Source organism: Canis aureus, chromosome 21, assembly GCF_053574225.1.
Source record: "Canis aureus isolate CA01 chromosome 21, VMU_Caureus_v.1.0, whole genome shotgun sequence".
In the NCBI taxonomy this organism is placed as follows: Eukaryota; Metazoa; Chordata; class Mammalia; order Carnivora; family Canidae; genus Canis; species Canis aureus.
In genome coordinates, this window is record NC_135631.1 from 23,548,820 (window position 1) to 23,563,098 (window position 14,279).

Consider the following 14,279-nt stretch of genomic DNA (forward strand, 5'->3'; position numbering starts at 1 on the left):
CACATGCACCCGGAGTCTCAGAAAAGACTGTGCCCAATCTGGAAGGCGCAGGCCCTATCTCAGAAAAGAGCCACTTGGCCCCAGCTGACCTCAACCGTGTGGAACCAAGCAGTGTCATCCAATGGTTAGGACCAAGGGTGCCAGCGCCAGGCTGCCTGGGTTTACAGCTTGTCTTTGCCACTCGCAAACTGCGAAACCTTGGGCAAGTTACTTAATCTTTCTATGCCTCAGTTTCCACACCTATAAAATGGAGCTACTAATAGTCCTGGTGCCTCACACTGCTGCGGGGATTAAATAAATTAATACATAGAGAGCGCTTAAAACAATGCAGGGCTGTGATCACTCAGTCCACTGCACCAAGACAAAAGGACAGATGCTTTGCCATCAGATTTCCCGATGTTTCCGAGAAGCCAGAATCAGGATTCCTTTTTTACGTGGAATAGGTGTACAGGCAAATCATCCTAACGTTTTCAAAATCCCATGTAAGCCAAAACACACTTGCCTGCGGGCTGCATACAGGCCACAGCGGTCCAATACCTCATCCCGTGCTGCGGGAACGGCAGTGCCTGGGATGCAGACCAGCCTCAGACCCACTTCCAGCCTTGCCACCACCTCTGTGATCCCGAGAGCACAGGGCCTGGGGACCCAGGATGTCGGGAGCACATGAGAAAGTCCCATGCCACATTATGAAGAGCAAGTGACACAGATGGCACCCCTGACCAAATGTAACAGAAGAAAGTCCTCTCCGTGATTTAAATGACGCCTCTAATAGACAGGGGTGTGCGGGAGGGGAAACGTCGCCCTCCTGGTCTCCAGGGACGTCATTTGAGGTCTTTAACAAGTACCATCGTGTATCCTAGAGGGAGCCCGAACTGACACAGGCCAAGTCCAGCCACCGAAATACAGCTCATTCCCTTCATCCCATTTTTAAAGGACAACCCTTGCTCCGCTCTCGTCCTTAATCCAAAGTAGCCACCAAGATTGCCAAAAACACCAGGGGGCGGCTCAGCAGACAGCTGTCGCATCTGCTCGCCTACACGGAAAATTAAATAAATACATTGATGAAAGATAAGTAAATAAATATCCACACTGTTGAAAAACAACCATTTGGGGGCAGGTAGTGGCGGGGGGAGGGCAAAGCACTAAGAAAATGAGTTATTCTTTTGAAGAGTTTAAGGATCTTCCCTTTTCCCCATTTGCCTTTGATACCGCTGGCCCATTGTCTGCCCTGCCATCGTCTAAAGCCAACCAGACAGATTTATAACGAGATGCGAGTCCTTTTCTACTCTACTGACAAATATGCGGCCCATCTGCCTCCAATCAATGGTGGAGCACGTGGAGATGGAGCAATGAGGTATTTTTAAACACTCCTTTAAAGAATTCATTCCAAGGACTTGGCATTTGGTGCCTTGCGGGGTGAGGGGCGGGCAGTGGGGTGGGGGGGAAGCATCCTGAGCAAGCACAGGATCCGATAAATAAAGAGATTTGCCCTAATCTGGATTCTAAAACCCTTGCTATGAAGCATCCTGCTTGCCCCCAACAAGCTGTTAAGGGCATGTAGAGAAGTCAGCAAGCAAGGCGGTCTACGGCATTTGTTAGATTTTTCTTTTTCAGACTTCAAGGGCAAGTTCTTAAAACGCAAGCAAAACTAAAATTTTGTCTTCCGAGTGACACTTTGGCCCACTACTGCTAGGTTTTAATTACTGGCGTCTTTATTTGATTAAAATAATCATAGCAGGTCATTGAAACGAAGAGTAGATTCAGTGAGTTCGGAGGGACCAGCCAGTCCCACGGGGGTAAAATCAGCATGGAAAACAATTTAGTTTGCCTCTAAATGGGGGAAAACCAGACATCTGGGCATTGGTGATACAGTCATAGAGGAGGGTAGGGAGGGGGATTTTATATTGAAATCAACCCGTGTTGAGCTTCAAACTGTGTAAAGCTTTGCAATCCTGGGTCTGTAGGATTTATGGCACAATGACCCAGAAATTTCACACTTAGCTGTTAAATATTGCTGGTTTCTGCAGCCGCAGCACTATCACTTAAAGACTTTCCCTTGTCTGACATTTCCCTTAAACGCGAAGCGAAAGGAGACAGCACCTAATCGTGTTGTATAAAAGAGCAAAAGAAGTAGCCATTGATACCGACGGGCAGACCTGTTTTTTGGTTTTTAACACCCTGGCTCTTCCACTTCATTCGGTGGAAATCCAGTTTCATCTGGAATTTGAAATTGTTTCTTGTTAGAGTTGAGCTTCCAGTCACTCCCAAGAGGCCGTCTTAGTAAACATGAAGTGGCTTTTTCATAATTCCATTATTATCTATTTTACCCAAGGAGGATGATTTTTAGATTCTTCAAAATGAGAAATGGATATGGCAGCAGAGCCCGAGGCAGGCAATCTGCAAACCCCTCTGGACCCCAAACCTCACGCCCCCCACTCAGTCTACTCCATGTGAGCTCTTCCTTCCACTGCCCTCAACCTTATTCCCGAGGGTAGCGGGGAGAAGGCAATCGTTATGTTTTGCTTTTGTTTGCTTGAAATAATAAATCCAGAGGTCTCCCTTGCCAGGGTTTTTCTGCTGTCAGCAGTTTTCTGTTTCATTTGCTTTCTTAGTCACACTGAAATCCAAGCCCTTGTGGTTGGCTTTCGCCCTGACCCCTTGGCTCCTGGGAACTGATCAGAAGACGGATCGCTGTGGGTTCCTGACAAACACGGAGACTTAGCAGTCTTTCGCGTCCCCCACCCCCCAGAACATATTTCTAAAACATCCACCTCTACAGCATCTAGGCGCTCCAATATAACTCAGTCCCTCATTGACACTGTCTGCCACCAACTACTTATAACCTCTTTCCAATTTGGGTCAAGGACCTAAAACCGTAGCTCTAGCCACCTCTGGGGAGCCAGAAAAAAAAAAAAAGTGCTCAACTATCAAATTAGACATTGCCTTGCAAAAAGAATATCTCTCGGGGCCTGGGAACTACCAAAGAGTCCACTGTTGACTTTTACGGAAACTGGATACTAATAATCCCAATTCCAAATAATCAGAAACCTCAAATAACCAAACCGCCTTTGAGTATCCTTTGGAAAGGTGATGACCAAGTGCAGAGGCTGTCAAGAATATTCCAAAAGACAATTTGCAACATGTGTAGGCCAAAGGTTTGAGAGAAAAACAGTAACCGCCCGCGCTAGACGTGCCTAGTATACTCTTCAATGATAACTGACATTTCCAGATGCTAACCCCAAAGTTCTGCCGAATTCTGGACTCTTCCTGGGAAGACGACATTATATTCTATGCCATTTTATTCTTAAAGTCCGTTTTCATTGGACCGCCTACTTCACAGACATTGGAAGAATCAAATGTGCTGATACACACAAATGGGCTTTGCAAGTGGGGTGCTAAACAAACATAAGATGTCACTATCGCTTCTACTTGGTAATCGGCATATGTAGTTGACAGTAACTATCCCACCAAAGGAATGGTAACCAGATGGTCAGTCCACCACGCTCTCCCATTTCCAAACGTTCTCGATCAAACAGAGTTGAACCGAAAATACAGGTATTGAAAACATCTAACTGTATTGCTATTTTTGCTTCCTTCTCAGCAATGTGTTTCAAAGAAACAGCTCCAACATTGGTGGGAAGCAAAAGCTAACAAAGGCAACTCGCCTGAGGATTCTCCGTGAACTTCTGTTGATAAGGCACATTAATCAAAGATGTCAGAAGAGGCAAGAGAATCTCACCAAACCATATGGACAGTTTGCTAATCAAAGTCGTCAACTGGAGCCGGCCTTCTAAAAGCCAGCTCTCAGACTATTTATGTGCTTATATCCCCGAAGAGTGCCTTCCCTGTGAGGTCTACCCAGGTACTCAGTAAATGCTCCTGCAAGAAAGGAAGAGACGGAGAAAGACCAGGGTTTCAGAAAATGTCACCTGCTCATCAGCTACTGTTCTTAAATATTAATGGGTCATAGATCTTTCTATATGTTGCCCGGCCTTTCAATTTTTTTCAGTCCTTTCATCTCCTAAATACAACGGGGTTTTCTAGCCTATCTTTTCTTAACTATGCACAGTGCACAAATATGGCATTAATTGACGGTGAATCTTAAAAACACTGAAAATCACTTCTGCTCTGTCGTTAATGTCAGATCATTGCACAGTTCTCGTATTGGACAAAGGTGAGATACACTCTCTGGGGGGGCTTTGTTGTTGACTTACCTTTTCCCTCCACCATCCGGCTAACAAAATAAGGAGTGAGTTGGGTGCAGGATTTGAAAGACAACCATCATCCACCTCTTTCACAGATGCCCTTACAAGCAGGGGTTAAGTCTCGAAGGGCCCCCAAAGGCAGCCAGAGATGCCTTTATATCTTTTCTAATATGAGAGACTGATTAAACAGTGAAAAGCTTTCATGTTGAGCCATATGGGCTCTTAATATTTAATTCTAGATCTCTGTTTTAGCACAAGGTACCACCCCCCTCCCCGTACACACGTGTCTTCCTGAAGTATCTTTTTTGCAGAAACAATAATCAAAAAAGCCCACGCCGCTAAAATATTAGAATGAAAAGAGAGAAGAAATCTCAGGCTACCACAAGGTGCCAGGCTCCATCGGAAGGACTCTCAGGGACAGAAGAGGGATGAGTTCCTTCTCCTGAACACAGAGAGGTGGTTTTAGAAATACCTTCCTTTTGTTGGGAGGCGGGAATCTAAAGATCTAACTTTGGAACACAGTTCGTTGCTCCCACTTAGAGAGCCTTCTCCCCCAAAACAAGCCGGAGAAATTGGTAAAATTTATTAGAAAGAGAAATCATGCAAAGTGCCGGCACCAAGGATTCTTCCCCAGTGCCCAGGGGAACTGCTCTCCCTCCTGGCAACTTGGATCCAGTGACTTCTCGCAAGTGGCCAGTGCAATCCAGTGCAATGTTGTGAATTCACCAAAGAGCTGACTTCCCCGACACCGGTCCTTTGATCCCTATTTCAGTTTCTACCAAGCCAGAAAAGTTTTCCCCATCCAGGGACGTTGTTCTGGGCCCTTCCTTAGAGGAGTGAGTGCTCAAGGGATCCTCTTGGCCCTTGCAGCCCCATCTCCCTCTTGCGAAGGGCAGGCGGCTGTCACTCGTCGCTGGGAACATCCCCCCCTGCAGCTGCGGCCTCTGGAGGCCCGGGGAGGATTGCACCAAAGCCGGGGGCAGAATGGGGAAGCCCGCGCTCCACCCGCTGGCATCTGGGGACCCCTGTGCCTCCCCCCAAAACTCACTTCTCTTCCCGCCTCTTCCCGGGAAGCACCCAAATCTCTCGCACCCGTGCTTGGAGCTGGCCAGGGAGATTCCACGGCAGTGCGAGGCCACGGTGCGGCGGGCGCCGGCCGGGCGGGCTTCAGGGCCGCGCGCCCCCGCCCCGCCCCGGCGCGCCCCGGGCCCGGCTCCCGGCTGTCACCCCGGCCGGTGCCGCCTCCCGGCCGCCGGCGCGGCCGCTGCTGCTGCGTCTCGGACGTAACCGGGGAGGCTTCTCCCGTCGCGCTGGTCTTCACACCTGCACCGGCCCTGCCGACTCGCGCAGCCTCGTCCGCCTCCCGCATCCTCGGGGCCGAAGCGGCTGGCTCGGCCGGGGAGCGCCACCCCGTCCCCTCCCTCCGCGGCCGACGCGGGCCCCCCTCCCCCCCACCGCCCGGGGTCGCAGGGAAGCCCCCTCACCCTTCGGAGGATGCCATGGCCTGGGAACGCCCCCTCGTCTGGGGCCCGGTCCGGCGGCGGCGGGCGCGGGGCGAGCGGGCGCGGCGGGAGCGCCGGCGGGCTGCGGAGCGCGCTATTTAAGGGGGAGCGTCTCCCCGTCTCCCCGCCCCCCACCCCCTCCCGGGCGAGCCCTGGAGCGCCTCGGCCGGCGCGGGAGGCTCCGGCGGGCGCTCAGCCGCGGCTCGGCTCTCCTGGGCGCACCGCGGGGCGCACGGCGGGGCGCGAGGGGGCCGCGGGCGGGGACGCGAGGGGGGGTCCCCGAGCCGGCGCCGCCCCCGGGCCGCCGGGCCGCCGCCGCCGCCGCCGCCGCCACCTGCGCGTGCAGCGGGGCTGGGGGCGCGGCGGGCGGCGGGGGAGGCCGCGGGGGCGCGGGGGAGTGTGTGCGTGCGCGCGTGTGCGCCGGGTGCGCGCCGGGGGAGGGACGGCGAGGCTCGGCCCCGCCGCCGCTGGGGATTTGCGGGCGAGCCCTCTCTATTTCCGTCCACGCTGACATCACCCGCGCCGCCGCCTCGGGAGACTCCTTTAACGGCCGCCCCCCGCCCCCCGCCGCCCCGCAGCCCCGCACCCCTGCACCGCTGCACCCCCGCACCTCCCCATCCCGCCGCGGCCTCTCGCCATAAACCAGCCAAATAAGAAACGAGGCCCCGCCGGTGGCCGGGAAGGCCGGGGCAGCCCGTGGCAGGAGCCCAGCGTCTCGGGAGCCGCTATTGTTCCCCCTCCAGCCCGCGCGGCCCCGGGCCACCCCGCGCCACCCCGCGCCACCCCGCGCCGGGCGACGCGCGGGCCAGGGCGCCGAGACCCGGGATGCCCCTCCGTCCTCGCCTCCCCCGGGGCCCCCGCGCCCCTCCCCTCGCTCCTCGGCACCCGGGCTCCCGCGGGCTCACCCCGGCAGGCGGCACGCCCACCCCCCCACCCCACCCCACCCGCCCCGGGTGCCCCCAGCCGCGCGCCCTCCCCCGCCGCCGCGGCCCGAATAAATCTCTGGCCTTCAATTATTCATCTGGATTAATATTAATGCAGCTCCCAGGGGGCGGGCGGGCTGCTGGGGAGGCCGTGGTTTTTTTATTTTTTTTTTTTTTTAAGCCTTGGGAGGTTGGCCTCGGGGGCGCTGGCTGGCCAGCCTCGGGGAGACTGGCGGGGCTGGCGGCGGGGGCCGCGTCTCCACCGCTCCCGCCCGCCTCCGACCTCGGAGCCCCGGGGGCCGCGCGCCGAGACAGATGGGCTCCGGCGGGGGAGGGTCGGAGCCTCCCCGCCGGCTTTGCATAATAATGACGAAATCCGCGCAGATTTTATTATCTTTGGGACACAGCAGACACCTACAGCTCCGCCACCTGCTGGACGCTGCGACTGGCGGGGGCCCGGGGAGGGGGGCGTGGGGTGGAGGGACCTCACTTGCTTGGTCTGGAAAATGGGACCGAGGATAATAACGCCCCGTGCAGGCCCGCGGCGAGGACCGGACAAAGCTCCGCAGACCGACACCTGCAGGTGCAAGCGCGCCCGGGAGGCGTCCCAGCTGGTGCTGGGAACCTGCCGGGCTCCCCGGGGCGGGCGGGGTCACGGAGCCCCAGGTCCTAGGCGCGTGGGCTCCTGCGGCCTCCCCGGGTTAATGCCCCCGGGGCCGCGCCTACCCCTGTCCGACGCCGCAGTGCGCGGGCCACCTGGGGTCTCCGGGGCCTCATCCCCCCCACGGGGCGGCACCACCTGCAGGGGCGTAACCGAGGAGGGGGGCAGATTCCTCAACTTGCCCCCCCTCCCGTGGGCAGCCTGGGGGTGACATTCCCAGCCTCCCAGGGCTAGGAGAACTAAACATGTAAAAGATATGCAAAGCGCTTTAAAGTCTGGCACCCTGTAAAGCCCTCAAAAATCGGTCCCTTAAATCCGAGGGTCCCAGAGGATGGTGTCTTGAGCACCCAACCCAAGGACGAATAGGCACACGAGAGGAACAACACGAAGAAGAGAAAAGAACTAAATGGAAGTTAAATAGCTAAATCTCTGCTCACCTCCTCCCTTCACGCCCCACCTCACCCCCCTCCTCCCAATACCTGAGTCCAAACATCTTCCCCCATCCCTACCTTACCTGGTGAGTCCTTCGCTCACCTGGCCTCCCGTCTGCCCGGTGAGGTCAACCACCCAGATCTAGATCTTCATCAGCCTAGGACCCTTTACTTATCAACCCTTCTAATTTTGCGTTTTCTTTTTAAAATTGTAGCTATCAGATTAATGTATTAATCTGCATTAAATTAAGGCAATCCGGCACATGCATTTAAAAATAATTTGCAGGTGAAAAACCACCTTCTTGCGCTTTCCTGGTATGTTGGCCACTGCCTGTCCCTTAGCCCTACTGAGGGTAGACGTGTGGTTTTGTATCTAAAGTTATCAGGCTGTGAACATTTACACTCTTGTTTCTCTTTACAATTTAGGAATTTGGGACGCTTGGGTGGCTCAGTGGTTGAGCATCTGCCTTTGGCTCAGGATGTGATCCCGGGATCCTGGGATCGAGTCCTGCATCGGGCTCCCTGCATGGAGCCTGCTTCTCCCTCTGCTTGTGTCTCTGCCTCTTTCTGTGTGTCTCTCATGAATAAAGAAATAAAAAATATTTTTTCAAGAAAATTAGGGATTTTACTTCCCTTTCTGCTGAGGTGGCAGTTGGAGAACAAAGCCATGGGAATCTATCCCAGGCCTAGATATTAATGATCCCAGCAGCACTACAACACCCCTCTCAAGAGGAGGGTGAATAAACTCCTCCATCATAATCCCTCCCTATCCCCACACAGGCATGGAGAGCCGAGGGGCACCATTCATTAGCACTCACCGCCAAGGGCGAGGCACCTGGTGGCACATAAACACAGAGTAAATAAAAGGACAGAGAAACGGGGATGAGGTTGGTTTCACTTTTTAAACCATCTGATGAAAAAAATACTCTTAGGGCATTAATGCAAAGTGAGACAAGTCAGACACAGAAAAACAAATACTCTATGATATCATTTATATGTGGAATCTAAAAAAGCAGAATTCATATAAAACAAAGTAGAATGGCAGTCACCAGGGGCTTTTGGGTGAGGGAGTCAGGAAGATGTTATTTGAGGGTAGGGACCTGCAACTAGAAGGTAAATAGCCTGGCGATCTAATGCACAGCAAAGTGATTGTAGCAACAATACTGTATTTCAAATTCAAAGTTGCTAAGAGACTAGGTATAAATTGTTCCCACCACAAAAAAAGAAATGGTAATTAGGTGACACGATAGAGGTGTTAGCTAAGGCTATGGTGGTAATCATCCTACAATATGGAAATGTAGCAAATCAACACGTTGTACACCTTCCTTAAAGGTCCACAGTGTTATATGTCAATTATATCTCAATAAAAATAAACTTTTAAAAATCCTATGTGTTTTCGGTGTTGAGGGCCTAAGAGAATAATCAACCATGGCCAGATTAGATGGGAGAAGTGGTCCCACCTTCTCTATAAGTAACCGGGTTTGGGAATAACCGGGTTTGGGAACACTGACATCCCATCCTACACTTGAGACCCATTTGCATTCAGCTGCTCTTGGAGATAAGGCCTATTAAATCATGTAGGATATGCCACAGACAACTCTGATAATAATCATTAGCTAGAAGGAACGAACCCTCTTTCCTCACACTGGAGAGCCCCTACCAACATTCCCACCAGGTCTTCAATTTTAAAGCAAACTGGAGCCATGCTTTTCAACACCAGCTGCCCATGAGAATGCAGAGAGCTCTTTAGAAAACAACCACACTCAGGCTACCGGCCAGAGATTTGGGTTCCGTCAGCCTGCAGCGGGATCTTACCCGGTTTTTTTCAAAAGCTTCCCCACATGATTGACTCTACGGTACAGGCAACCTCAGGAACCACTGGACTGGAGATGGGTCAACAAAATGGAGCCCAGAAGTTGTTGGAATTAATTGGTGTTTTTGCCTTTGGAGAGACAAAACTAAGGAAGACATGATACAAGGCTGACTGTCCTCTCTTCACCTACAGGGAATTAAAAAAAAAGTGTATCCAGGCAGACACAGAGCTGTCGGGGACCCTGGAGGAGCCACTGTACCACTCTGCGTCAGTGCTGGATGAGAACCCGGCTCTGGGTCAGGCCCACCTGCACTGGATCCTGCCCTGAACCCACTTTAGACTCGCGCGTTGCCTCACGCTGGGCACTTGAGATTCTCAGCTTCCCCATCTAAAACCTAGAGAACAGGGCAGCCTGGGTGGCTCAGCGGTTTAGTGCCGCCTTCAGCTCAGGGTCTGATCCTGGAGACCCAGGATCGAGTCCCACGTCGGGCTCCCTGCATGGAGCCTGCTTCTCCCTCTGCCTGTGTCTGTCTCTCTCTCTCTCTCCCTCTCTGTCTCTCATGAATAAATAATAAAATCTTTAAAAAAAATTGGATCAGGAACTCTTCTTAAAAAAAATAAAAAATAAAAAATAAAACCTAGAGAACATACTAATACCCACCTCAGGACTGGTGGAAAGATTAAATGGGATTGTAACATGTGGGAAATGCTTAGTGCTAAGCCTGGCATGTCCTGAGCGCTCAGTAGAGGGTCAGCCTACACCCAAGGGAGCGGCGGTACGTGCAGTTGACCACTGACGTCACTGGAAAGCCTCGCCTCTGCCAAGCCACCTGAAGTGGGATCCCGTACATTCCTCTATCTCACAACAAACGGCAAGGCTCCTGGCCAGCAGCATGAAGTAGCTAGAGACTTGATAGAATAGAACAAGTCAACCCTGCAAGCTAGCAGGAACACTTACGAACTTTCTAGCATCTCTTTCTCCTCGAGGGCCTCCATGGTTATGGCCAAAGCAGAAGAGATGGGATGCTCTGGGGTTTGCACCTGCATTTTTCTTTCTCAGATCTAGCTCGAGGGTTCTCCAACTGAACGTGAATAAGAACGACTCTGGAGGGCTGAACACAAAAGAATACAGTGTACCCTACCCTGATCTGTGACTAAAAGACTTGCAAAGTTAATTTTTTTTAAGATTTTATTTATTTATGATAGGCAGAGGGGGTGGGGGCGGGCAGAGACACAGGCAGAGGGAGAAGCAGGCTCCATGCAGGGAGCCCGACGTGGAACTCAATCCCGGGACTCCAGGATGAGGCCCTGGGCCGAAGGCAGGCGCTAAACCACTGAGCCACCCAGGGATCCCCGCAAAGTTAATTTTTACCTTCAGGGGTTTTGTTTCTTTTGCCTTATTAATTATTTACTTAGGGTCTAACTCAAACTATGAGAAGTGACTTAACCACGGTTGAATGGAGGTAGTGTCTAGGGACTGCACAGTATTCGTGGTATTACCCTAACACTTGCTGTGTGTTCAGAGCACCACACTATGTCCAACCTCATTTGATCCCTTAAGTGACCTTCTACGGAAGCTAGTATTATTATTATTAACGCCATTTTACAGAGGAGAAAACTGAAGCCAACAGAGACTAAGGAATTTGCCCAATGTTACATAGATAGCGAGTGGTCGTATCAGTCAAGGTACTAGCTAGAAAAAGGTGGCACATTCAAATTAAGTAAATTGTGCAGAGTTTAATAACGGAACCGCTTAGAAGGATATGAGAAGGGTGTAGGAAAACACCAAGGGATAGTGCAGATCTGCCGGGCTGGTGACCCGAGGGCACTATGACCTGCCCTAATCCTGAAGGGAGGTTACTGGAATCTAGAGGAGAGTGCCGTGTGCAGAGCAGGACCAGAGACCTTTTCTGCCACAGCAACCCGCTGGAAGGGGGCCTGGGAATAACTAACTTGATTCCACTTCCCTCCTGTTCTTGTCTCCCCTCTGGGACAACCTGTTGGCCAAAGCTGGAAGTTGGAAAGCACACTGATGCAACTCAGGGGTACTCCCCAGCCCCCCTGGGGAGCACAGCAGGATGGAGAAAGCTGAAGGATGGATCTCCAGGGCCAAGGGATGAAGCTGGGGTGGAGCCTCAGGATGTGAGCGTGGCCAATCTTCCCGCAGAACCTTGCTTTTAACCTCTCTGCTGTGGTTATTGCAACAGGCTGCCCCCCTGACATGCAGGGACCTCCCCACCCAGAGGATCTTCCAGCAGAAAAGTCTCAGCTAGAGCTTTTGCTAGAAAAGTCACCCGATGGCCTCAATGGTTCTAGTCCTAACTTCCATAATTTTCAACATTCTTCTCCAATCGTTATATCATTATTGGAACTTAGTTGCACCAAAGGAGGGGTAAAGACTCTCCCTTCTCCTCTAATGCTCTTCTAAGGGATGCATTTCCTGTCTTGGTTCTCTTTCAGATTGCTTGAGATTGGCTACTGCATCTCAATGTAGGGTGAGGGGTGGGGGGTGGGGGGCTCCTAATATAGAAAAGAAAAAAAAATTCTACGCCATTTTCCCATAAAAGGCTGTTAAATAAGCCCATTCCCTCTCATGATGACAACAGAGGAGAAATGTTTCGATGTTCAAAGTTTATCAGGAGAAAAGTGACCTAGAGAGAAAAATAGCAGCCAAGTGACCCAAGGGTTGCCCCCTATGAAAGGGACTGCCATTTAGTAATGTCTGAGAAATCTAAATTCGACTTCTGTCCCCTGAATGCAGCAACCATTTCATCAGACATGCTCTGAAAGATGATTGATGCTCCCCAGAATTTAGGAATGACAAAACCACCCACCACCAGCTCATTCAGGGAGACATTGCCCATTACGGTGCTTTGCAAAGTCAGAACCACCCAGCAAACAAATTTGTCTTTTCAGTTTCCATGCGGTTGTTCTGGTAAAGCACGCGTGGGTGCTGAGTCGAGCGGGCCTGTGTTCAAAGCCCAGCTCCTCCCCACATGGCATTAAGTGGGCCACGTAAGCCCTTGGACACTGAACTCCCTCATCTCTAAAATGGAAACCATTCTTGCAACTGCAAAAATTACATCTATAAAGCAGATGTCACACACTAAATGAACACAGTTTGCCCCCATGGCTTCCTAAATAGCCAAGGAATCATAAGCTGCACGTCTGGATCCATCTTTTAAAACTTTGGCCTGATTATTGGGGTGCCTGAGTGGTTCAGCCAGTTAAGCATCTGACTTCGGCTCAGGGCACGATCTCGGGGTCCTGGGATCAAGCCCCATGCCATGTACAGCTCTGGGCTCTCAGTTCCGGTTCTGGGTTCGGGGTTCCAGGTTCTGGGCTCTGGGCTCAGTGGGGAATCTGCTTGTCCCTCCCCCTCTCCCTTTGCCCCTTTCCCTGCTCATGCTCTCTCTCTCCCTTTCTCTCTCTCAAATAAATAAATCTTAAAAAAAAAAAAATACAGCTTTGGCCTGATAATTAAGATTCCAGGCTAGACACCTTTAGTTTAGGTTAGGGTTTTTTTATTTTTATTTTTTACAGATTTTATTTATTTATTTTAGAGAGGAGAAATAAAATGTGAGCAGAGAGGGGGCTGAGGAAGAGGGAGAGGGAAAGGGAGAGAAGCTCAAGCAAATTCCTTGCTGAGCACAGAGCCTGTTGTAGAGCTTGATCTCACACCCCTGAAATCATGACTGGAGACAAAACCACGAGTCAGAGAAATCAAGAGTCAGACTGAGCCACCCGGGTGCTCCAAAGGTTTTGTTTTGTTTTGTTTTTTTCCCCAAAGGTTTTTTTTTTTTTTTTTTTTTTTTTTAAAGAATAAATAAAGCAGAGGAGATGCTGGGGGCCCTTTCATCCAATTAACGGGAATATGCTAATTTTTCAATTATGTGAGCTCTTTTTAGGGTGAATGAAAATTCTTATATAATGCTTCCATTTTAGGGGAAAAAGTATTCTCAACAGCGTTGTCCCTGAAGCCCAGAGCATTAGAGAGAGAAACTAGAGAAGCTTGACAGGAAATTGAAAATGAAAAGGTTTTGGAAAGAGGAGAGAGCTTTCAGAGGTAACTGGTAGAAGGAGAATTTCCATATGGGAAAGAACGCCTCAGATGGGTGAATTAAGAATGCTGAGGTGGGGACCCTGGGTGGTGCAGCGGTTTGGCGCCTGCCTTTGGCCCAGGGTGCGATCCTGGAGACCTGGGATCGAATCCCACGTCGGGCTCCCGGTGCATGGAGCCTGCTTCTCCCTCTGCCTGTGTCTCTGCCTCTCTCTTTCTCTCTCTCTCTCTCTGTAACTATCATAAATAAATAAAAATTTAAAAAAAAACAAAGAATTCTGAGGTGGGGGCACCTGGGTGGCTCAGTGTCAGGTTAAGAGTCAGGCTCTTGGGGTCATGAGATCAAGCCCGGTGTCAGGCTCCGTGTTGAGTGTGGAACCTGCTTAAGATTCTCTCTCTCCTTCTCCCTCTGGCCCTCCCCTGCTCACTCACACGCTCATAAAAAGGGAAAAAAGTGCTGAGGGGGTCACAGCAGAAGTTAGAACACAGGCTTCAGAATTAGGCTGCCCTGGGGACCACCGGTCTGCATTTAGAGCAGTGAGATTCAAGTGGAGTCCATCACTTCTCTTGCCATTTTGAATGACCTTGAGTAAGTCCCTTAACCGACTGAACTTGAGTGGAGTGGTAACCCCACGGCCCCAACACTGCCCCACCCCTGGGCCTGGATGGGAACAGTGAGGTAGC

The 14,279-nt window shown here is 51.4% G+C and overlaps 1 protein-coding gene across 4 annotated transcripts in view; it reads right to left on the reverse strand.

The window, feature by feature from the left end:
• The window catches only part of SLC1A2 (solute carrier family 1 member 2), a 151,703-nt gene extending 145,869 nt beyond the window's left edge, over nt 1-5,834 (reverse strand). The window contains exon 1 of one of the 4 annotated variants that reach the window (XM_077863599.1): nt 5,690-5,834. In XM_077863599.1, the coding sequence (XP_077719725.1) occupies nt 5,690-5,706 (17 nt within the window). In that variant the 5' untranslated portion in view covers nt 5,707-5,834. Of the gene's footprint in view, nt 1-5,253; nt 5,386-5,689 lie in introns of those variants that run through there. The other 3 variants (XM_077863597.1, XM_077863595.1, XM_077863600.1) reach the window with 3 other exon arrangements.
• Nucleotides 5,835-14,279: the final 8,445 nt, after the last annotated feature.